Source organism: Chiloscyllium plagiosum, unplaced genomic scaffold, assembly GCF_037043375.1.
Source record: "Chiloscyllium plagiosum isolate Xiang-an unplaced genomic scaffold, Cpla_swu_hap1 HiC_scaffold_1, whole genome shotgun sequence".
NCBI lineage: Eukaryota > Metazoa > Chordata > Chondrichthyes > Orectolobiformes > Hemiscylliidae > Chiloscyllium > Chiloscyllium plagiosum.
Window position 1 is genome coordinate 4,381,261 of NW_028270139.1, and position 25,706 is coordinate 4,406,966.

The following is a 25,706-nucleotide window of genomic DNA, read 5'->3' on the forward strand; positions in this document are numbered from 1 at the left end:
GGTGGGTGAGTCCAGAACTAGAGGGCATAGATTTAGGGTAAGATGGGAAAGGAGCCTAAGAGGCAACATTTTCATGCAGAGGATTGTGCGTGTACGGAATGAGCTGTCAGTGGAAGTGGTGGAGGCTGGTACAATTACAACATTTAAAAGGCATCTGGATGGGTATATGAATAGGAAGGGTTTAGAGGGATATGGGCCAAGTGCTGGCAAATGGGACTAGATTGGGTTAGGATACCTGGGCCAGCACGGATGAGTTGGACCAAAGGGTCTGTTTCTGTGCTGTATACCTCTGAGTCTATGTAGAAGCTAGCACTGCACAAACCTTGAGAATCCGCTCCTGTCTCCATAACAGAGAACGCGGTCATAGAAAAGTACAAGCAAGGAATAGGCCACTTCGTCATTCAGGACTACCATACCATTCAATAAGATCATGGCCCATCTGATTTTAAATTCAACTCTACATTCCTGCAACTCCCTGGTAATCTTTCATGCCCTTGGTAATTGAGAATCTATCTACTGTGCCTTAAAAGTATTTGAAGATTCTGCATCTACTGCCTTTTTGAGGAACGGTATTCCAAAGATTAAAGATGTTTCCTCGTCTCTGCTTTAAATGGTGTCCCGTTATTTTTAAACTCTGACCCTCTAGTCCTAGATTCTCTCACAAGAGGAAACATTGTTTTAACATATTACCTGGTCAAGTCCCCTTAGGATCTTTATATGTCACTTCTGAGTTTTCTAAACTCTAGACAATACAGGCCTAGCATGTTTAATCTTTCCTCATAAGACAATCTGTTCATTCCAGGTATTAGTCTAGTAAACCTCTGAATTGCTTCCAGTGTATTAGCATCTTTCTGTAAGTATGACAACTAGTATTGTACACAGTGCTTCAGATGTGGCCATGTTATGTTGTCCTATCCCACTAAAAGAAACCGATTTCAAACATATCCTGGAGATAAAACTGGATTTCAAAAACATGAATGGTATTCAGCCAGAATCTGAAAGCTCACCACCCTTCATATTGCTCACTCCCAGACTTTGATTCAATGAGAAGTGTAGAATACCACATCATGAAGAGCTGAGTGTACCTGAGAATGAGATGACAGACTGATGAAGCTGCTGAAGTACATGCTGGACAAAGAGTAGTATATTACTGACATTGTGATGTGCCACAAAATCTGTTATCAGGCAAAATCTTGCAATCTGACCACTTTCAGCCACAAATGGTCGTGGGAATGTAAGCAATTAATGGGAGGAGGGAATTCCATGAATATCAACAACTTTAATAATGGCACAGCCTGGTGGAGAAGACAAGACCAAACACTACCTTCATCCAGAAAGTGGAGTGAATGACCTCCCTTGACCTCATCCTGTGGTGTCCATCATCTCAGATGCCGATCACCGGCCAGTTGATTCACTTCATGTGAGATCGCGAAACAGTTGAGTAGACTGAACGTGGCAAAAGCTAAGTTTCCCAAACACAACTATTTAGAGTATTGAAAGAGTATACTCCTAAAGTACTGGAAGCTTCAAAATTAGCCATACCTCAAACATGTTCCAGTAAAGGAACAACATTTGCATCCATCTCACAATGTGAAAAATTGTCTGGAATTTTAATTTGCATGAACAGCAAAGCAAACTTCATCTGACAGATTACTATTCCTGTCAGCTACCACTCAATTGTCAGCAAAGTGACGTGAGTGTTATTTCAAGAGGCATTTAGTCAAAATGCTCAGTCTGGATTAGTAACCATGGTTTAAGTGCTCAAAATTGCCTTGTTCAAACATAGATAAAAGAGGTGATGACAGTCACTGACCTTGACATCAAGACAGCATTCAGGAGTCTGACTAGGATACCCAAGTACAGTTGAAAGATTGGGGATCAGAGGCATTGTACATGGGTTTATGCAGAGGAAGACAACGTTGTAATCCAGTTCATCCCTGCAAGTTACTCGGGACAACATCTTGGGTCCAGTTTACTTCCGTTTATTCGTTAGGTGATCCTCACTCCATCCTGGTGAGAATTGGAAATGTGTACTGTTTGCACAGTGTGTCCAAAATTTAACATAAGCAACAAGGTTGCATCCTCCAGCTGTTCAGACTGCAAAAGCCTGATTTTGCCTCCTTTGGGGAAAGCCCACCAGTCAGCCATTTAAGTGGCTGAGGGCTGGCCTTGCTCAGGATCAAGGACCCTGAGGTGCAGAAATTTCTCTTGTCTTGCTGTATGCATATTTTAATGGATCATCCACGTCTTTCACCTCAAATGATCCCACCACCAAACAAATATTCTATCCTCTTCCAGTGTTCTGAAAATAGCATTTCTTTTGTGATATCCATTGGGTCTCCATTACATATTTTGTTCAGTTGATTTCTTTCTTTTGTCTTGCACAACCATAATTTTTGTCATATAGTCATCTCCTGGACTCCATCCTACCACAGACCATTTCTTTTTAATCCTCCCTCCACACCGTTTTACCTGTTTCCACTCTCCTGTCAGCTGTTCATCTCTGACATTTCCAAATGAAACGGCATCAACCTCCTCCCTTCCCAGAGGCTGCCTGGCTTGTTGCAAAAGGCAATACCTGAAAAGTATAATGGACATTGCAGGAGAAGATGCACTCCTCAGGATATAAATGACCTATTCTGGGAAGAGCTAACCACACTTGTGTGTGTGTGTGTGGCTTATGCGTTTTGCATGTGATCACAAGGAAGGAGTCAGGTACTTCAGTGATTGTTCTTAACATTACAGTGTGTAGCTAACCAAGTGAAGTGTACTTGATCCTAATTTGGGCTTGATATGTGTCTCAGTCACTTTATGTAATATAGTTGATTGCTAAGTAACGTGCAAAGAACTTTTACAGTTTAACTAACACAGAACCCATCTTCTACCTTAGGTATTGATATCTCAACTAATACAAGCACAAAGGATTGGTGACAGTGAATGAAATGGTTTAATATTATTTACAATATACTGGCAGAGCTTTTTTTTTTAGATTAGATTAGATTAGATTACAGTGTGGAAACAGGCCCTTCGGCCCAACAAGTCCACACCGACCCGCCGAAGCGAAACCCACCCATACCCCTACATTTACCCCTTACCTAGCACTACGGGCAATTTAGTATGGCCAATTCACCCTACCTGCACATCTTTGTGATGTGGGAGGAAACCGGAGCACCCGGAGGAAACCCACGCAGACACGGGGAGAACGTGCAAACTCCACACAGTCAGTCGCCTGAGGCGGGAACTGAACCCGGGTCTCTGGCGCTGTGAGGCAGCAGTGCTAACCACTGTGCCACCGTGCTAGCGTACAGTTTTACACTGCGCTACTAAGGATTTCCACCACTGTCTGTATCTTTAATTTTCGTAGGCAATTGGATGTCTGCAACTGACCGTAATATGGTGACTTCTACTATTTGTGTGGGACAGAACACAATGATGCAATCCTCCCCAAGGGCAGTTAGTTTGCTGACAGTATGGCAGGGAGCATGCATTAATAATGGTCACATGAGGAAGATGCTGGTGGTGCCTGCTGCTTCCTGAACCATAGCCTGAAAACCAGTTGGTGCCTTCTGGAGAAATGGGGGGAAATTGGTAAGGAGAAAGGAAAAGCAGCTGCCCCCATTTTCAGTACACCAGCACCATATTTCTGTTTAAACATGTTGGGAACACAAATCGTTTCAAGGCATGTTTAGAGCAGTCAGGATGACTAGGTAATTTTTCTTTTAAACAAAGTAGACACGTATTTCCATTGTCAGCGGTTGGTTCCTTTCTAAAACGTCCCCACCCTATACTGAAGCAGCTGTGTCACATGCTTTTCATATTAGGTAAGTTGGACATTGTACAGACAGCATGGAAATGCTGTACTCTGAACCTTGCTGTTTCTAATGAACATTGATATTTGGCGGTTTTAACGAAAGTGAATATGTTCTATAGCCTAGCACCCAATCCATTAATTTTTCATGGTTCGAACCTGCCTGAACGTATTTCACATCTATATAATTATAATAGGCAATTCAGGTTTTAACACGCTCTGATGTATGTTTTTATTTTGTACTTGGGTTCCTTTCCTTGGGCAAAGACTATTTATATTCAAATGGCAGGTGGCTGACTATTTGGCTTCATTAGCAGGACTTATACATTTAATGGTAAGCTCCTAGGGAGTGTTGCTGAACAAAGAGACCTTGGAGTGCAGGTTCATAGCTCCTTGAAAGTGGAGTTGCAGGTAGATAGGATGGTGAAGGCGGCGTTTGGTATGCTTTCCTTTATTGGTCAGAGTATTGAGTACAGGAGTTGGGAGGTCATGTTGCGGCTGTACAGGACATTGGTTAGGCCACGGTTGGAATATTGCGTGCAATTCTGGTCTCTTTCCTATCGGAAAGATGTTGTGAAACTTGAAAGGGTTCAGAAAAGATTTACAAGGAAGTTGCCAGGGTTGGAGGATTTGAGCTACAGGAAGAGGCTGAACAGGCTGGGGCTGTTTTCCCTGGAGTGTCAGAGGCTGAGGGGTGACCTTCTCGAGGTTTACAAAATTGAGGGGCATGGATAAGATAAATAGACAAAGTCTTTTCCCTGGGGTCGGTGAGTCCAGAACTAGCGGGCATAGGTTTAGAGTGAGGGGAAAGATATAAAAGAGACCCAAGGAGCAACTTTTTCACGCAGAGGGTGGTACGTGTATGGAATGAGCTGCCAGAGGAAGTGGTGGAGGCTGGTACAATTGCAACATTTAAGAGGCATTTGGATGGATATATGAATAGGAAGGGTTTAGAGGGATATGGGCCAAGTGCTGACAAGTGGGACTAGATTGGGTTGGGATATCTGGTCGGCGTGGACGGGTTGGACTGAAGGGTCTGTTTCCGTGCTGTACATCTCTATGACTCTATGTAATTTTCTATTAATTATTAGTAAACTCCTCCTGTATCTGGGACCCAGGCCCTTTGTCCATCTTTCTCCACAAATAAAAGTTTATAAATGGTTTATTTATCCTTGATCATAATTCTACACCTACTTATGAGTCATTTTACAGCTTTCAGAGTACAATAAATAATTTACATTGGTGTGACATCAGCCCTTTGAATGTTCCTTGGTAGAATTAGAGAAACAGGCCAAATATTTGAGCATCGCTGATGTTTTCAGAAACACTTAATTCCTCTTTTCCCTTTCCTTCCATCACGTCAACAGAGAATTTTCTATAAATTGTTGTGAAAGGACTGGACGCCACATGATTTCAAAGCAGAAGCAGCAATAGTAGGGATAGGTATTCTAGTGCTCATTAATTCAATTATTGTAAATTAAAATGCCCCTTTTCCATTGAACTAGAACATGTGGACCAATATTGTGCAGTTATTTTAATGACTCAGAGTAGATAAGCTTTACAGAGTAGAGACCTCGTTGTAATTATTTGACTTATATTCACTGTTCTCAGAGGTTCTACACTTGAGCAATAGGTTGTGTGTATGCCTGTCTCCTGTCTGTTTGTCTATGGGTTGATATTTTTTAGCTTCCACTGAATCTTGCAAGTGAGAGATAAGTGAATACACAAGCAATCATTGACTCACGCAGCAGTTTTTTAATTCTGCTTCCTCTTCTGCTTGTCACTGGTGAGCACCATGGCCAAACTGTGAGGAAAGTAACAGAGGGTGGTCAAGCAGGGGTAAAATTACTGGCTGCTGGGAGCTCCTGCCCATCAGCAAAGGGGAGTTCAAGTAGGGAAGCTTCCACAGGAAGGACGGTGGGAGTCCTAGGCTGGTGGGGCTGGGAGTTAGCTGGAGAGACTTTGAGAAGGATTCCTGTTCAACAGGACCCCACAAATGAAGAAATTGATTCACTTGGTAATTCAAACCTGCTGCGTGACTTTAACTTGTGGGAAAGCCAAGATGACTTATGTATTTAGGACTGAGTTGAATTCTGATTGTGATCCCATTGATGTAATTTGTGTGAATTTGAGTTTCCCACTTGCTTACATTCTGTGTTTCAGTCACAAAACTGCAATGAGAAGTTGAGTGGTAACCAGCAGGGTTCCATTTTGAAGGCTAACCTGTCTCATTCCTCCTGTCTGGTTGGGTTAATACGTGCGCACACATACGTACATGCATGCACAGACATGCATGCACATACACTTTATAACTGTCACTTCTTGACCTCTCTAACTTGTATCATACCTGAGAATAAAGAATCCCTACAGTGTGGAAACAGGCCCTTCGGCCCAACAAGTCCACACGACCCTCTGAAGAGTATCCCACCCAGATGCATTCCCCTAGTACTATTACTCTACATTCTCCCTGACTAATACAACTGGCCTCCACATCCCTGAACACTATGGGGAATTTCTCATGGCCAATTCATCTAACCTGCACATGTTTGGACTGTGTGGGAGGAAACCAGAGCACCCAGAGGAAACCCACACAAACTGCGGGAAAATGTGCAAACTCCACACAGACGGTCGCCCAAGGCCGGAATCAAACCTGGGTCCCCAGTGCTGTGAGGCAGCAGTGCTAACCACTGAGCCACCATGCTTCCTCATGATCTTGTAACGTGGAGAAATGGATTAACAGAACGTTCAGGGCTGTTTGCCATTTACATTTGTGTTGGTATCTTTGACTTCGTGGTTAATGATACTGTGAAATTGTTTCTTTGAACTGAGAGTGAAAAACACTGAGTAAAATAGGACAAAAACCACACCAAGAAAGTATTTAACATGATGAAAAATAGAGGCCAGGAAAGCAGACTGATTTATTTTCGTAAGAAATGAAAGGTATGCTTGGAGCCAATGTGATCCACAGCAGTTTGGATGAAACATGATGGTAAACTGGTTGTCAGTTTAGCACGAAGATGTAAAGGAAAAATAATGTGACAGAAAAAGCTCAACAGCAATTTGCTGTCACTCTTTTTGAGTTAATGTGGAAGATCGATTTAATGCCCACTGTTTTCTTGAATGAACTGTAGGATTTAACCCTTCTAGTCTGCAACCGTAAATACTTAAATGTATCATTTCAGGTAATAGAACAAACTACAACCCACAAAGTATTTCACAACTTGTTTGTATCTTAGTGATTTAAAATAATCGTGTATCAACAATGCTAGATTGCTATGACGATACTTTCTTTGGAATTGAGATGTCCAATCTAAAATTCTGCTGAGTGAAAAGCTACACCCACATGACATTAGAGTTCATTCAGAAAAGATCCTTGATTTACATCATTTAAAAAAACATCAAAGTAACATATATTTTATGTGGTGCTTTAGTGAGAACTCCCATTGCTTTGTACAATCAGAGAAAGATTTACATTAAGACAAATGGAATTATCTTAACAGCGATTCTAAGCTTGGGAAAGAGGTGGGTTTAAAAAGGGGGGGGAGAGAGAGAGGTGGTGAAGTGAAGGAGGAATTTACAGAACCTAAAGTTTAGATAGCCGAAGGCATGGATGCCAGTGGTGGAATGGAGAGAATAAGGATTGGAGGTTTGTAGAGCTTTTGATGGATTTGTAGCATTGTTGAAAGGTTATGCTGATAAAGGGTGGGATTAGGTCATGAAGGAATCTGAACATGACAGAATTTTAAAAAACCGGAAGTACTGTGGATGCTGTAAATCAGGAATAAAAACAGAAATTGCTAGAAAAGCTCAACAGGTCTGGCAGCATCTGTGGAGAGAAATCAGAGTTAACCTTTCGGGTTTAGGGGCCCTTCCTCACAAACTGTTCTGAGGACAGTTCTGTACAGGACGGGGAGCAGAGACCTACATCTTGGAGTGTCTTGCTATCAGCATCTATATTAGTCTGCACAAACTCTCCCTGGTATTAGAACCACAGAACTAACTCCTCGAGAGTGGTAATTCATGGGTGTTGTTAATGCCATAAGCTGCCGTTTTATACACTAATGTAGTTCATCCCTGTTGCTGAATTTAGCCTGCAGTGTGACTGAAGAGTTAAAAATGTGGAAAAATAAATGAGGGGAGAAATGGATATGTTTGTGCCACTAAATTTATGCTGTAGCAAATGGATCCCTAAATGTTTCTACTATCATCTTTTTCACAAGTGGCCAATGTGGTGAAGTGCATCAGAAGTTAACTTTTTGTTGTTTTACAGAATAATAGTGTTCATCGTCAGGGAGTGGCCCTCGATATGCCAGTACCTGGAAAGACCAGTTTATCTCCGATTGTTGGGAAGTGTGGTATTTGGGTGGAGGTGAACCATGCAGTGCTAAAGTGGGATGGGTCACAGTCCATAGAAATGCCACAAAGGCCCTCATGGATATGTTCTGACAGTATATTGATTTATGTGCTGTGATATGAGGTTGCTTTTGCTCATAAGGGTGGAGTGACAGGTCTGGTTTGTTGTAATTTCCTTGCTGATAAGATAAAATTCCGAAACTATTTTTCAAGACCTGGCAAAATTGCAACTTTACAGTGAATGCCAAAATCAAGTTGCATTTGTCTCTCTTGCTGACTAACGTAATTATGAATATTCCAACTTGCTTGTACAGCTATTATGTATCAATTGCCTTTGGACAGTTGGTAGGAGTCTGTCTTTACATGCCAGCATGTTCAATTGAAAATCTCATTGTAACTTTCACTATTTTGCTTATGTTGCCCCTGCTCCGAAGCAAGGAACTCTTCTATCGACAGAATGGAAGCAGATAGATATTCATTCCATTAATATTAGAACTAGGTCCCTAGACCTGCACTGACATTAGATAAAAACATATTTTAAAACATACAATTTGTATTGCAATCTTTTGCACATCTGCTGCAGGCATTTTTTGAGGATATTTGAAGCTTAAATTCAGGCTAGCCGGTTCATCACTCTGCTGTCATCTAACTGCATGGAAGGTTTCTGTTTTCAGGGGTTTGTTTTTTTTTGTTGTCAGCATCTTGAAAACCAATGTTCAATGTTTAAATTTTCCTGAAACAAACACAAACAAAATTGCTTGAGAGACTCAGCAGATCTGGCAGCATCGGTGGAGAGAAAACCGTTAACATTTTGGATCCATGACCCTTCCTCATTGTGCAGTTTTGGTCATCTGAGTTTTCCAGGTTGTTTTGCACACTGTTGGCAAACTGAATGGACCAATCAATTACATGTGTTTGTGTGAATACAGGTTTCAGTAAATAGGAGGTGAAACTATTTCTTGTGTTGAACAACTTATCCAGATTTCTGTTCACAGCAACACAAATTTAAACTCGTTGAGCTATTACACTCAGCCAGGGATTTAGCTGAGTGCAAACTTGCTGGATAAATGTGAAGTGACCCAAGATTGTTTCAAACACTATAATATTGAAAAGCGAAACTAATTTATTGCAGGTATTACAAGTTATTGCACATCATATACAATAAGTTATGAAATAATATTTAAAGTTGTAAACCGGTTCAATATTTACAGAAATGTGGACATTATTCAACAGAAGGTTGTGATGGGGGAGAGAAATTGTTACAAAGGTTTGGTTTTAAAAATGGCACTTATTTAACCAAGTCTAAAAAAAAGCATGTGTTTTATGTGCTAATAGGCTGGAGATTGAAGGTGTTTCTGCAAGGATTGTAAAATATTACAGTTTGTTGGTCTGTATCTTAAACTATTAAACATTGAATATATGTTGTACATGTTACAACTTGGACACAGACAACTGATCCAATCAGCCTACCCAGGTTTGTATTCGTATACAGACTTAACACCTTCAAAACCCTTCAAAATGACCTGAATGGTTTGTAACCAGACTTCTTTGAATAACTAAGCCCAGGCTTTATGAATAATTGATTATAGACACCAGGCTTGTAGCTTAAACAAAACAGATTGCAATTTATTAACAATACAGGAACTTTTTGCAGAGCAAAATTAAACATCAAAATAACCTAATCAATGTCTGTCACTTAAATCCAATAACCTTTTGGTTTCAGTACCATTCCCACAAATGACAGACAACACAGTTAAGAGATAATTTAAGAATAAACAAAACTAGCCCAATTTATTGAGCGGTTTTCATGGTGCACGATTCCACAGGCATAGATGATTGTTTCTTGATTGATTTTCTGGAGATGTCGATCAGTGCCACCTTTTCACTCTGAGGTGTTTTCAATAACACTTGTAACTTAGCTTCTATTTTTTGAACATTCAATAGTCAATAATGGGAGGTTTGGCAGGGAGCTTTCAAATCTTCATGCTGTAGCATCAACAGCCAAACCCACGCCTCTCAGAATCGCAGTCCCAAACACCAGTTCCAGCGCTGGCCTCTCCCTCTGTTCTATCATCATGTTCCCTCTCTGATTTGCTGGGACCATCTCCCAGATATTGACTTCATTAATGGCCAACAATCTGCTATCCGTGCTTAAAAAGGGAGGTAGATAAAGATGGGAAATTATAGACTGGATGGCTGAACCTCTGAAGTGGGGAAGATGCTTGAGTCTATTATCAAGGAAGAAGCAGCAAGACCTCTCGATCGAAATTGTACCATTGGGCAGATGCAAAACGGATTCATGAAGGGCAGGCCATGCTTGACAAATCTTTTGGAATTCTATGAACACATTATGAGCAAGGTGGATAGTGGGGACCCAGTGGATGTGGTGTACCTGGATTTACAAAACGCCTTTGGTGAGGTGCCGCACAAGAGACACCTGCATATGATAAGGATGCATGACGTTAGGGGGTAAAGCATTAGCATGGATAGAGGATTGGTTGACTGACAGGAAGCAAAGAGTGGGGATAAATGAGTGCTATTCTGGCTGGCAATCAGTAACCAGTGGTATGCCTCAGGGATGGTGTTGGGACTGCGATTATTCACAATTTATACAGATGATTTGGAGTTGGGGACCACGTGAAGGGTGTCAAAGTTTGCAGATGAGACTAAGATGAGTGGCCGAGCAAAGTGTGCAGAGGGCTGTGAAATTTTGCAGAGGAACAGAAATACATTGAGTGAGTGGGCAACGGTCTGGCAGATGGAATACAACGTTAGTAAATGTGAAGTCATCCATTTTGGTCAGAGTAACAGTAAAAAGGATTATTACTTGTTTGGTAAAAAGTTGCAGCATGCTGCTGTGCAGAGGGACCTGGGTGTCCTTGTGCATGAATCATAGAAGGTTGGTCTGCAGGTACAACAGGTAATTAGGAAGGCAAATGGAATTTTGTCCTTTATTGCTAAAGGGATTGAGTTTAAAAGCAGAAAGGTTATGTTGCAGCTGTACAAGGTACTAGTGAGGCCACACCTGGAGTACTGTGTGCAGATTTGGTCTCCTTACTTGAAAAAGGATGTACTGGCACTGGAGGGGGTGCAGAGGAGGTTCACGAGATTGATTCCAAAGTTGAGGGGGTTGGCTTATGAGGGAGACTGAGTAGACTGGGATTATATTCTTTGGAATTTAGAAGAATGAGGGCGGAATCTTCCAGAAACATAAAATTATGTAGGGGATAGATACGATAGAAGTAGAGAGGATGTTTCCACTGGCGGGTGAGACGAGGACAAGAGGGCATCGCCTCAAGATTAGAGGGAGCAGATTTCGGACTGAACTGAGAAGGAACTTCTTCACCCAGAGGGTTGTGAATCTATGGAATTCCCTGCCCAGTGAAGTAGTTGACACTGCTTCAGTAAACGTTTTTACCAATAGATATTTGTTCAACAATAAAAGAATTAAGCTATACAGTGAGAGCGCAGGTTATAGAACATAGAACAGTACAGCACAGAACAGGCCCTTCAGCCCACGATGTTGTGCCGACCACTGATCCTCATGTATGCACCCTTAAATTTCTGTGACCATATGCATGTCCAGGAGTCTCTTAAATGACCCCAATGACCCTGCCTCCACAACTGCTGCTGGCAACACATTCCATGCTCTCACAACTCTCTGTGTAAAGAACCCGCCTCTGACATCCCCTCTACACTTTGCTCCAACCAGCTTAAAACTATAACCCCTCGTGTTAGTTATTTCTGCCCTGGGAAATAGTCTCTGGCTATCGACTCTATCTATGCCTCTCATTATCTTGTATACCTCAATTAGGTCCCCTCTTCTCCTCCTTTTCTCCAATGAAAAATGTCCGAGCTCAGTCAACCTCTCCTCATAAAATAAGCCCTCCAAGTCCAGGCAGCATCCTGGTAAACCTCCTCTGAACCCTCTCCAAAGCATCCACATCTTTCTTATAATAGGGCGACCAGAACTGGACACCGTATTCCAAGTGCGGTCTAACCAAAGTTTTATAGAGCTGCAACAAGATCTCACGACTCTTAAACTCAATACCCCTGTTAATGAAAGCCAAAACACCATATGCTTTCCTAACAACCCTGTCAACTTGGGTGGCCATTTAAAGGGTCTATGTACCTGCACACCAAGATCCCTCTGTTCCTCCACACTGCCAAGAATCCTATCCTTAATCCTGTACTCAGCTTTCAAATTCGACCATCCAAAATGCATCACCTCGCATTTATCCAGGTTGAACTCCATCTGCCACCTCTCAGCCCATCTCTGCATCCTGTCAATGTCCCACTGCAGCCTACAACAGCCCTCTATACTGTCAACGACACCTCCAACCTTTGTGTCATCTGCAAACTTGCTGACCCATCCTTCAATCCACTCATCCAAGTCATTAATAAAAATTACAAACAGTCGAGGCCCAAGGACAGAGCCCTGTGGAACACCACTCACCACTGACTTCCAGGCAGAATATTTTCCTTCTACTACCACTCGCTGTCTTCTGTTGGCCAGCCAATTCTGTATCCAGACAGCTATGTTCCCCTGAATCCCATTCCTCCTGACCTTCTGAATGAGCCTACCATGGGGAACCTTATCAAATGCCTTGCTGAAGTCCATATACACCACATCCACAGCTCGACCCTCATCAACATGTCTAGTCACATCCTCAAAGAACTCAATAAGGTTTGTGAGGCATGACCTGCCCCTCACAAAGCCGTGTTGACTGCATTTAATCAAGCCATGCTCTTCCAGATGGTCATAAATCCTATCCCTCAGAATCCTTTCTAACACCTTGCAGACGACAGACGTGAGACTTACTGGTCCTTAATTGCTGGGGATTTCCCTATTTCCTTTCTTGAAGAGAGGAATTACATTTGCCTCTCTCCAGTCCTCAGGTACGACTCCAGTGGAGAGTAAGGATGAAAAGATCTTCGCAAGTGGCGAAGCAATTACATTTCTCGTTTCCCAAAGCAGCCGAGGACAAATCTGGTCCGGGCCTGGCGACTTGTCAATCTTAAAGTTTGACAAAATTTTCAGCACATCAGCTTCCTCTATCTCTATCCATTTCAGCATGCACACCTGCTCTTCAAAGGTTTCATTCACTACAAAGTTCGTCTCTTCCGTAAAGACAGAAGCAAAAAACTCATTTAGGGCTTCCCCTACCTCCTCAGACTCCACACACAAGTTCCCTATGCTGTCCCTGATCAGCCCTACTCTTTCTTTTACCATTCTCTTATTCCTCACATAAGTGTAAAATGCCTTTGTGTTCTCCCTAATCCTTTCTGCCAAGCCTTTCTCGTGCCCCCTCCTGGCTCTCCTCAGACCATTTTTAAGCTCCTTCCTCGCCTGCCTGTAATCCTGTAGAGGAGAAAGTGAGGTCTGCAGATGCTGGAGATCAGAGCTGAAAATGTGTTGCTGGAAAAGCGCAGCAGGTCAGGCAGCATCCAAGGAACAGGAGAATCAACGTTTCGGGCATAAGCCCTTCATCAGGAATGAGGAAATTTTGTCCAGCAGGCTAAGATAAAAGGTAGGGAGGAGGGACTTGGGGGAGGAGCGTTGGAAATGCGATAGGTGGAAGGAGGTTAAGGTGAGGGTGATAGGTTAGAGTGGGGTGGGGGCGGAGAGGTCAGGAAGAAGATTGTAGTTTAGGAAGGTGGTGCTGAGTTCGAGAAATCCTGTAGAGCTGAGGATAATGGAGCTGAGTCCATGAAAAGATCAGCCATGATCTTATTGAATAGTGGAGCAGACCCGAAGGGCCGAATGGCCTACTCCTGCTCCTAGTTTGTATGTATCTGGTTAAACATAATGTCAATATTGAACAGTTCATAGAATCCTTTAATCAATAACCAACCTGTAATTAACTTCCAGGTCTGTCCTCACAAACAAACAATAGCTTAAGATAACGTTGTCTGGTCATAGACTGTCTCCCAAGAAAAAGTAAACTCTGAATGTTTAGTCTTTTGAGCCCCTAAGACACATGTATGTTTCAATAAGGACTCCCCTTGTTCTTCTTAACTCCAATGAGTTCATGCCCAACCTACTCAACCTCTCCTCATACCAGTGTTCCTCCATACTGGGATCACCCATAGATTTTGTTGACAATTCAGAATCAATCAAACTTCAGTTTGCACCCATGATTCCAAATCGAGTTTGAGTATTTATTAATTCCTTAATTGAAAGCAAAATGTAAATATAATTGAGCCTTTTTTTTTAAAAAATGGTATATACCATGAATCTTATTGAGGACAGACTTCCTCTAGATGTTTCATTGACCTAAATTTGAATCCCTCATGCTAACTGTTATCTGAATCGCTGTTCTCCTCTCCTTCTTTAATCTCTCTCCCTCTCTATAATATATTCACAGCCACCTCCTAAATCTTGCTGTCTCATATGTCCTCATTGTTCCCACCTGTCAATCACCTTTAAACCATTGCTCCTCACTTTACTTGTATCACTCTCCACTCACATCCCCTTTCCTGTTCTAATCCTACTTCTGTGTTCTAGGGTTTTAAAAAGACTTTCCAATTGGCTAACTGCCAATTTAACAAAATTCCATCTGTCAAGCTTCTAACTCTCTGTCCACCAGAATACTTTTTTGCAAATATCAGTCTTCAAGATGACAGCCTTCTCCCCATTTTTAATGGCTAATTCCCCCTTAAAAATCCTCCCCCCCCACCACCACCACCATCACCGCAGCCAAAACCCTAGTGCAACCTTTATCTCCACTCCCCTAAGTCCAAAGGGTACAGAGTTGAATGGATATAGCAGACAACTGCTTTAGCCATCCCTTGCCAGCTCTGTCTGGACCACAAATAGTACTAACAGGTTTTGCTTTGGGCTGCAAAAGCTGCTTATAATCCCAGGATCATCCTGGCATAGAAAAGTAACCTCTAAGTCACTTCCTCTGGTCACAGAAGTTGACGCCATCCATTCCACCTCCGTGTTCCAGCAGGCAAAGTGTTGTTGAAGGCTTCCTCTCGTCATGGACCTATCTTCCTCCTTTTTTCCATTTTACCCTTTTCTGGCTCATTTTGATCATATGTCCCACCTCCTAACCCCTCAGTCTCATTTTTGAGCGAATTGCTGATGCATTTTGTTATCCATGGCAACTAATGGTGTTTAAATTCAACTGATTAACCATTCTCCAATAGAAAGCTAGTCTGAGTAATAAAGTCCATTAAACCATATTGCCTATCATAAAAGCACACTAATTAACTAATGTCATTTTTAAGAGAGGAAGTCTACCATCCTTATTTGGTTTGGTCTACATGTGACTCCAGGTCCACAGAAATGTGGTTCTCTTAATTGTTCTCTGAACTGGCTGGGCAAACCACTCCGTTCAAGAACAGCAAAGGATGGGCTCTGAATCCTGACCTTGTCAGTAATGCACATACCCATGATAGAATAAAGCTCCAACTGACCACCTCATCCAACTTCTCCTCTGGCCTCCACTGTTAGCTGAAATTGTTAATAGTTGCCTCTCCTCAGGTACTGTCCCCTCCCCTATAAATCTGCCAACATCGTTCTCTCAAAAATGATTCCTTTAGCCACTCTCGCAAACTGCCAAACATTTCCCTGCCTCCATTTCCTCTCTGAATCCCTCAAACACGCTGTCACCCGTCACAAATCTACGCCCATCTTTCCCAAATGACATGATTGGATGATGTTATGGAAGGTGGAAGATAGGAGGTTGGGCAGGGAGCTTTGTGGATTAGTTGAATCTAGAATTAGTGAAAGCATATGGATGAGGTTCCAGTACTAATTGGACTTTCACCTCTCCTGTCTTTTAGAGCTTGCAGGTGACATCTTTTGTGATGGTGATGATTATATAAAATTCTTTCTCATCCTTCTCAAGCTCCCTTTGTGGTTAAGTCGTCTTTGATGCCTCCTCTCAGCCGTTCCCTTGCTGGGAACGCTCTCTTCAGTTTTTTCTACCAAGACGTAAATCACTTGTAAAGGTTTCTCTTCCTGCTCATGCAGCGATATTCTTTGTGGCCACCAAGGATCCCTCTTCAGTTCCCTCTTGGTCTTTGTGCTGCTCCTTCAAGTTCAACATTAACACCTGGCAGTAACCACTGTACTGCACCTTCTCCTTCAATCTTGCACTCTCTCTCAAACTATCAGACTGTTTGTCCAACACCCAGTGATGAATGAGCAGAGATTTTCTCCAACAAAATGCTGAGATGACTGAAGCCATTGTTTTCAATGCCTGCCGCAAACTCCACTCACTTTCCACCAATTCCATGCCTTTCATGGCCTCTCACCCTCACCACCTCTTTGCTCTTTAAGCACCCTCCTTAAAATGTGACTCTTTCATCAAGCTTTCCACCACCCAGCCGAATACCTTGTTACGTGGATCAGTGTCATATTTCATTTGATAATGCTTCACGTAAAGTGCCTTGGGATTTTTAACTGCATTAAATGTGCTGTTTAAAATTATTGTTTAACAACTAGTTATATCCAATCCTAGCCCTGTTTAAGGTAACAACCTCTACTTGCTTAGAAAGAAAGCATAAATAACTAGCTGGATGTGACTTTATTGGACAGAGTTCTTGTGAGAAAGTGATTATATTGGGGAATTGTATCATTTTGCTGAAACCTTTCTCCATACAGGTAGTAAAGAGGCCAGGTATTTATGATATGCAGTAGGCCCGCATGGAGAAATGTTCTGATACATCAAACAGCAATTTAAATAGTTTGTTCTCCAGTGGCGCCTGGTTTTGAAATGTTGGTGATATGTACATTCAGAGTCAAGAGCGTGGTGCTGGAAAAGCACAGCAGGTCAGGCAGCATCCGATGAGCAGGAGACTGAAGGGCCCCAGCTTTTTCAGCACCACACTTTCGACTCTGATCTCCAGCATCTGCAGAAGCACTTTCTCCAATATGTACATTCACCAGAGTTTAGAGAATTCTAAACTGGATTGTTTTCTTTGCTCGGTCCACTGCAGTGGGATTTCTGCTATTAAATATAAAACACAATTTTAACTTGGGCTAAACGTCATGCGGAGGCTGCAATAGCTCAATACATGCAAAGGAGGTTGGCAGGCCCAGTTTTTGATGCTTTGTGTACTTGTTAAATTTACATATTAGCAGCGAGGGCGGCTCAGTGGTTAACACTGATGCCTCGGAGTGCCAGGGATCTGGGTTCGATTCCTGCCTCAGGCGATTGTCTGTGTGGAGTTTGCACATTCTCCCTGTGTCTGCGTGGGTTTCGTCTGGGTGCTTTGGTTTCCTCCCACAATCCAAAGATGTGCAGGTCAGGTGAATTGGCCATGTTAAATTGCCCATAGTGCTAGGTCAATTAGTCAGGGGTAAATGTAGGGTGGGTTACTCTTTGGAGGGTCGGTGTGGATTTGTTGGGCCGAAGGGCCTGTTTCCATACTGTAGGGAATCTAATCTAATCTAATCAAACATTAATGTATTGGTTGTTCCATAAGTTGTCTTGTTTGCCCTGTTACACTGTATCTTGCTGTTTGCCCGATCTTGTAACCCACTGATAGTGGGCACGATTATAGTGTATGATTTGAATGATCTATTACTGTGTAGTGCTTTAAAAAAAAGGCTTTGATGTGGTTCCTCTACTTTCACTCACTGAATGAAAGCGGTACTTAATCTAGACCAAACCATGTGAGGTGAAGGAATAAGTCGTTAATTGGTTACCATGAGACACTTGGGCTTGGAAACGAAAGTGAAGGTTCAAAGCCCTGGGAGGAAAACACCACCAAGGTTGAAGAAAATATAAAACAGATGAGTTAAGTGAAGAAGGATGATGATTATGTGACACGAAGCTTGAAGAATGTAAACTGGAGGGAAGATTAAAGGAAGAAAGAAACACTAGTGCTGTGTAAATTAATTTGAAAAAGGATATTGTGGTATGAATCCAGCAGGCAGGATATAGGGAGGGGCAAGAGCATTGCAGGAGGATGTGTGTTCTTGCAGCTTGGCAAGGACGAGAAACAAACGTTCAGTGGGGCAGGGAGAATTTCCCTCTGCTACATGGGAGAAACGTGTGTTTTGGAACAGCGCTGGCATCTTTGAAGGTTGAGAGTACTCGTGCAGAACGGTGCTGGAGATCATAAACCTGGCCGGGAGAGAGAAAAGGCCAAGGTATGAAGGAGAAGGGTAAGGAGAGCCAGCGCTGAGACTGGAATAGAAATGACCAAGTAGGTAAAACTAAATAAAGTGGCAAGATGAGAAAGGCTAGGCTGGTACTTGAATAAGATGTGTTTTTAAATGTGGTGAATCTTGTTCTGCAACACCAGGTGTAAATAGAAATTCTGCAGAAATTATGATAAATGATGTATTTCATGCTGCGTATATGGTCTTAATATTGAACATTCATACAGACAATGCCATGTACCACAGGGTAAATGCCATAACTTCACATTAGGTTTTACAAGTAAACAATTCCCTTTCTTTTGATATTTTATATGTGCAAGTACAACATATCAAGTACTGCGTTTGTGTGTGTGTGTGAGAGAGAGAGAGTGAGAGTTCCAGACCTCCTCTGCTGGACTGCCTCATTTCCTCTCATGCTAAATGACGTCCAGAAAAGGGCGTTCTATTTGAATGATGCTCTTGCTTCAGGACTAATACCTGTTTTTAAGAACTCGCAGCAGACCATCGGGAAATTCCACGTAGTTGTCCCAAAAAATGTTGTTCTTGTTTGGTGGACTTCAAGACTGGTTAAACAACATTCTCCCTGTTCTGAGTTCCTGCAGACATTTGTAGCCTTTCACAGCTGTTTGTTGTTTCGCAAATGTCACTCTGTTCCAGGGTTCAGGACTAACCGTGTGCCAAGAGAAGTGGGTGTACTGATGGAAAAACAGGCTATGTAGATGAGTCATTCAAATGGGATCTGGTCTTTGGCGGGAAGAGTGAGCAGGTTTATAAGGCAATTAGAAAAATATTTATGAAAGAATCAACAGCAAAACACATTGCTCTGAACAAGGCATTCCTAATATGCAAACTAAAAATAAACCGCAAAGCCAGTGATTTTGCTGAAAAGATATTATTCCATTCAATTGCAATATTTTGAGTTGGTGGAGAAGTTCACAATTTTTCACTTAAAAAAAGTGTTAAAGTAATATGAGTTCATTTGGGGCAGAATTAATTTTTCAGTTGAGCATAGAATTCAAACCATGTGTGAAGTACTGATGTTTTTTAAAATACCCTGGTTTGTCCTTGAATGCTCCTTGCTTTCCTTTTATTTTGCATATGGTGACTGTGCATTACTAAAACTGTTAATGCTGCTTAAAAATAACCACTGGAATAAAATTGAAATGCATTAGATTAATATATTTCTGCTTATAGTATATTTTTGCACAGAATGGTAAGCAAGTACATTGTATGAGCATTACCACACACAGGTCTGGTGTTTGCAGGGATCCAGGATCCTCCAGTCTCTGCTGTAATTTCACCAAAAACTGAGGAGAGCCAGAGAAAATGGTGGAAGACACCACTTCCTGGCACTTATACCAAAGTGACAAAGAATGATCAGGAAGCCTTGGCAGAAACTTTGCCCCTTTGTGCTTGAATTTTTGCGGTGGCATCCTGATCTTGGATGAACATAGGGTGAAGCCCAGATTTTTAAATAGCTGAGCAGGCTAAAGGCTCTCCAACTTTGGAATTCTGACTGTCCAGCAGGGATTACTAGCTAGCACAGGAAGCACTGAAGCAAATGGGTGTTTCACCCTGCTTTGTCTGAGATCTGTTTGCATAGACCGGGAATATAACTTAGAGGGGTCCATAGTTTGAGAATCCACTGATCCACAAAGCATGTTATGCTTTGTTTAAATTAATTACATTATTTCAAGTGGTGAACTCACTTCCTCTTTGTTTTACCCCACACCCTCCTCTGCATTCCCCCCGCACTCTGACTTTGTAGAAGTAGCTTGCTTAAAAGTAACAGTATAATGCAAAAAGAGAAATTGCAGGAGAAACTCAGCAGGTCTGGCACCATCTGTGCACAGAAAAGAGTGTTAACATTTGGTGTCAGAACTGAAGAAGAGTTACCAGACTCGAAGCATTAACTCTTTATTTCCCCATAGATGCTGCCAGACCTACTGAGTTTCTCCAGCAGTTTCCCTTTTTATTCCAGGTCTCCAGCACTCCCAGTTCTTTATTTTATAACAGTATAACACAGTTGTATTTCCAAATGACTGAAGATTTGTGTTCTTTTTAAACAGCCACGGACCATTATCGAGTATAAGGGCAGCTATCAAGAGAAGTAAGTAAGCAGAATGTTTTAATATGTTACAGTTTTCTGAACAGCATGGTGCAGCTGGAGGTGTCTGAGGCAAGATCAGAGAGCCCATAAAACCAAAGCTCATTTGGTGTCGAGGAGGCAAGTCCAGAGGCTTTCATCTGAACAGCTGAACAAATACTTTTGACAAACTTTGATGTAGCTTCACAAACTCTGCCTTTCCACTTTTAGACTTCTCGGGCACATTCTCAGGCAGTGCGTCTGCAAGATTTGAAGAACAGGAAAGACTTTGATATGAGCGTTCTATGAACGTTGATGAACAGTGTGGGAAAACTACCAACCTGATATAATCATGGAGTTCAATTTTTGCACTATGTTAAACTAATCATCTATTGTTTAAACTTTTTGAGCAATGCTTCATGGTTTGTTTTATTAAATGCTACTTCATTTATTCTTGTAATTTCCTGAGGGTGAATACTATAGAGTATAAATTGGGATCTGGTATAGCAATTTTGGTCCATCTTGTTATCCTAGAATTCTAAAATATAATGCACAGTTCACTCATTTCATTCATTAGAGTTGTGTTCTTTCAATTCCTGTTCGACACTCTCTAAAGCGAACACTGTTAATCAGGCTCAACGTCCCCAATAAACACTTCATTCAGAACAGTCAAGTGATTATGTCTGTTCAATGCATTCAACTATGTTCCTTATCCGTTATATTTTTGTTCTCTGTGCAATGATGAACAATGTTTCAGAGCTCAGATTACAGATACGCGCGGGGATATTGAATACTTCAAAGATTCACTCAGAATCTTCCTGAGTTTAAACATTGAATTTGTGAAGTGTTATTTACTACTTATTAAGATGAAGAGTATCAGTGTTGAGGTTTGAAATTTGTTTTGTCCATCGCTGTCATTTAATATCCACATCGACATTACCAAAACAAATCCCTGTTGGTTAACAATGTAATTAAAAGGTATCAAGATGATGACTCCATTTTCATATAACCATTCTTTGGGTGCACCTTCTCCAAATGTTGAAGTTTGGTTCAGTTTTGTACCCCTTCAAACGGGCTTATCCAAACCTCTTCCATGATGGACACATCCAATCAGCAACTAGAAGGGACCCCCAACCCCCACGCCAGTGGTTGTGGTTAAATTTGAACGAAGAAATTAAAGAATAATGTGACCATCATTGCACCGCCAGTCAAACATTATGTTGTTCATATATGAGTGTACCATTGCTGCATACACAATCAAGTGTTTCAAACTCTGTATTGAACAAGTATAATGAAGATACATCAAGTATCTGTGAGCAGTTCCAGTGCTAAGGGTGGATTTATTTTCACTGAATCATTAATCAGAATTGCATTAGAGCCACACTAACTCATAGAAATCTGACGAATGTCAATACCGAAGATGCTAATTTGTGTGTTTATCTCTGACCTGCCAAAAAGATCACTGGGTCCATTTGTTCCTGTTAAACAAATACTGTTGATTGAATGAATGTTCCCATTAACAAGTCCTGCTGTAGCAGCAACTTAATACTTTATCAATCCTGCTTACATTCTTGCTTTTCTCCTGTTCTGTTCTTCAGCATCAATTCGTACATCGTCACAGAGTGAGCTACGGAGAGAAAGAAGGTATGAACTTCATGTTTTTGCCTATTTAAAATTTGTATTTCCCCTTACTTTCTCTCATCCTTTGTCCCTCTGGTTTCCCTCACACACTTACTGTGACAAGGCGGATAGATGGTTGAATGTGTACCCAAGCCACCAGCAGTATTACTGTGAATCTGGAGTAAAATGAAGTGTAGGATGTTCCATTTTCTATTCTGTCAGTGGAAGCTGCGTGTTTGTCCACAGCATTGAGGTATTCATTAGGATCAAATATGCTTTCTACTAAATGTCTATTGCTGTTTCCAGGCTTACTTCAAAGTTCTACAGTTTGTTTTACAAATATGCAAACATATGAGATGGAACAGGATTACATCATTCGGCCCTTCAAGAATTCCTCAAGCCTGCTCCGCTATTTAAAAATATTGTGGTTGATCAAAGTATAATCTCAACTTCACATTCCTCCCTCCTCTGACAACTTTCCATCCCCTTGAAACTATCCACCTCTGCCTTTAAAATATTCAAAGCCTCTGCTTCCACTGTTTTTTCAGGAAGAGTGTTCCAAAGATGTACAAGAGCTGAGAATAAAGAATTGCCTAATCTCTGGGTGACACCTTTTTCTTAAATGGTGGCCCTAGTCTGGAATCTGTCACAAGAGGAACCATCATCTTTTCAAGTTACTTCCAGCCTTTATCATTTCTCAGTGTTTCTATATCCTAGTATCCTGAACATGGATCACTCCCACTATAATATGCAAAATTCAGTTACAGAACCACCCCTCCACCGTTTCCTAGCCTCCTGCCCTTCCTAAATGTTATATACCTTCACTATGCAGGCCCCAATCCATGTCATCCTGCAGCCCTGTCTCTGTAATGGCGACCAGATCATATTTCTCTATTTCTGTTTGTACTCACAGTTCAATTTTTATTTTGTTTTGAATATTACTTGCATTTGATACAAAGCCTTTCATTACATTTATTAATTATTTTTGTAGCTTCTAGCTGTAACTATTGATTTACTCATGGCTTTGTACACTCTAAGTTGAAACTTTATTGCTGGAACAGCACAGCAGGTCACGCAGCATCCAGGGAACAGGAGATTCGACGTTTCGGGCACAGGCCCTTCCTCAGGAATGAGCAGAGAGTGTTCAGCAGGAGAAGATAAAAGGTAGGGAGGAGGGACTTGGAGGAGGGGAGTTGGAAATGTGATAGGTGGAAAGAGGTCAAGGTGAGGGTGATAGGTCGGAGTAGGGTGGAGGCGGAGAGGTCAAGAAGAAGACTGCAGGTCAGGAAGGCGGTGCCGGGCTGGAAGGATCCGGCTGAGACAAGGTGGGGGGAGGGGGGATGAAGAAACTGGTGAAACTGGTGAAGAAACTGACTTCACCAGTTTCTTCATCCCCCCTCCCCCCACCTTGTCTCAGCCGGATCCTTCCAGCCCGGCACCGCCTTCCTGACCTGCAGTCTTCTTCTTGACCTCTCCGCCTCCACCCTACTCCGACCTATCACCCTCACCTTGACCTCTTTCCACCTATCACATTTCCAACTCCCCTCCTCCAAGTCCCTCCTCCCTACCTTTTATCTTCTCCTGCTGAACACTCTCTGCTCATTCCTGAGGAAGGGCCTGTGCCCGAAACGTCGAATCTCCTGTTCCCTGGATGCTGCCTGACCTGCTGTGCTGTTCCAGCAATAAAGTTTCAACTTTGATCTCCAGCATCTGCAGACCTCACTTTCTCCTTTGTACACTCTAACCCCTCCTGTTACTGTCTGGTTATCATGTCCCAAATTAATGCCGTTTTCCATTGCCTGATTATAATTGTGCGATTTGCTATGTCTTCCCAAGTTTGTTTGTTTACATCTCTTTTTACATGGAGATATAAAATCCTCAATGCTCCCCATGAACTTTTCCCACACCAGTCTTTGAGCCATACATTAATTTCTCTAATCTTACTTCTCTGAAAGTAATAATCCAGACATTATTATCTTTTGAGGTTCTCCTGCTTAATTTGATGCCTAGCTCATTGTACCGATTGTGCGTGACCTCTTTCTTTGTCTTGCCTCTGTCATTGGTATTCATGTGGGCCACGATGACTAGATTTCCCCTCTCCCACAGCAAGTGTCCCGGTGTGTTGCTGGTCTGTGTGATGAATTGAATACAGCACACACCTCATTGAATGCTGAACTGTTATGGACTAGGCCAGACCACTCAAAACATCCTTAAGCAGGCAGCCCAGACCATAGCTTTGCAATTTGTTTCGGTAAGTGTACAGTGAAAATTACCCGGAGTAAGTTAGGTTGGCTACCAGGTTTTAAAACAGACAAAAATTTATTCGCAAAATTACGCAATGAAACACAAAGAACGGAATAAAGAACCCCAACAGAACTCAGACTATCCAAACTAGACTTAATTATGTGTTCCGAATTCACACAACAGTCCCAATAAGCAAACTCCCTTTGAAAATCAGTATAAATGGAACACATGCTTACAGGTTGAAATTGAAGGGCAGAAACAGAGAGAGAGAGAATTTCCACACAGCTCCCTGTTGAACTTCTAACTAGTTCAAGACTGAACTAAACTGCTCAGCTAGAGAGCTGGCTATTCCCCTTTCATTATACAGGTCACTTCTAAAACATGGCCACTTTGGCCTGAAGTCTCATCTGTTTACAGATAAACAAAAAGGCCGCTCAAAATCCTTTTCATCTCTGTACCAAACCGATCTGACCAGAGCTCAGCCTGGTTCATTACTCCTCTGAAAAAAATCTAGGACAGAGCCAAGGAACAGCTTTTAAAAAAAAAGGGACTAGCTTTGTGACAGAACAAAGTACTTCATATTGTTGGTCTGTTTCATTTGCTTAGTGATGGTCAGATCTTCACTGGATGTCTTTTAATATCTTGATGTATTTAATGAAGGGCTCTGTACTTAATGCAAGTAGAGGCTGTGGGTTGACCTTGTAGGAGTTTGTAAAATCATGAAGGGCATGGATAAGGTGACTAGCCAAGGCCTTTTCCCTCAGGTAGGGGAGTCCAGAACTAGAGGACATAGGTTTAAGGTGAGTGGAGAAAGATTTAAAAGGGACCTAATGGGCAACCTTTCACACAGAGGGTGGTGCGTGTGTGGAATGAGATGCCAGAGGAAGTGGTGGAGGCTGGTACAATTACAACATTTAAAAGGCATCTGATGGGTGTGTGAATAGGAAGGGTTTAGAGGGATATGGGCCAAGTGCTGGCAAATGGAACGAGATTAATTTAGAATATCTGGTCAGCATGGACGGGTTGGACCGAAAGGTATGTTTCTGGTGCTGTACATCTCAATGACTCTAAGTAGTATTCAAAACAAACAATTGAACTTAGAGCTTTGGTCAGTCAGACATTTTAATAATATTGAAAAATAACTTGAAGCTTTTGTTTTATTTTATATGTGAATAGAAGATATGTAGCGAATGCATAATAAGTTTCGTCTCATGGCTACAAGATACAGAAATATAATGGAATTACAGTAGTAGATAGTGAGTCAGTTAAAAGAGTTAGCAGCTGAGTAACCGGCAGCTCTGTTCTTGCCTGTGGATCTTTGTCAGCTGTTTCTCTTTTTTTTTCTCCTTCAATATCAGGGCAGGATTCAAATTATTATGCACAATTCCTCCATCAGTGAAATCAGTTCATGAAGCATACATAGCGTAACTTTGAATTTTAAAATTAACTCAACTCTTTCATATTTTCCAATT

The 25,706-nt window shown here is 41.8% G+C and overlaps 1 protein-coding gene across 3 annotated transcripts in view; it reads left to right on the forward strand.

Annotated features, from left to right (window-relative positions):
- sh3d19 (SH3 domain containing 19) overlaps positions 1–25,706 on the forward strand; it is a 145,939-nt gene that overhangs the window by 68,747 nt on the left and 51,486 nt on the right. For 2 of the 3 annotated variants that reach the window (XM_043699673.2, XM_043699654.2), the window contains exons 3-4: positions 20,354–20,394; positions 21,969–22,014. In XM_043699673.2, the coding sequence (XP_043555608.2) occupies positions 20,354–20,394; positions 21,969–22,014 (87 nt within the window). Of the gene's footprint in view, positions 1–17,806; positions 18,329–20,353; positions 20,395–21,968; positions 22,015–25,706 lie in introns of those variants that run through there. The other variant, XM_043699684.2, reaches the window with a different exon arrangement.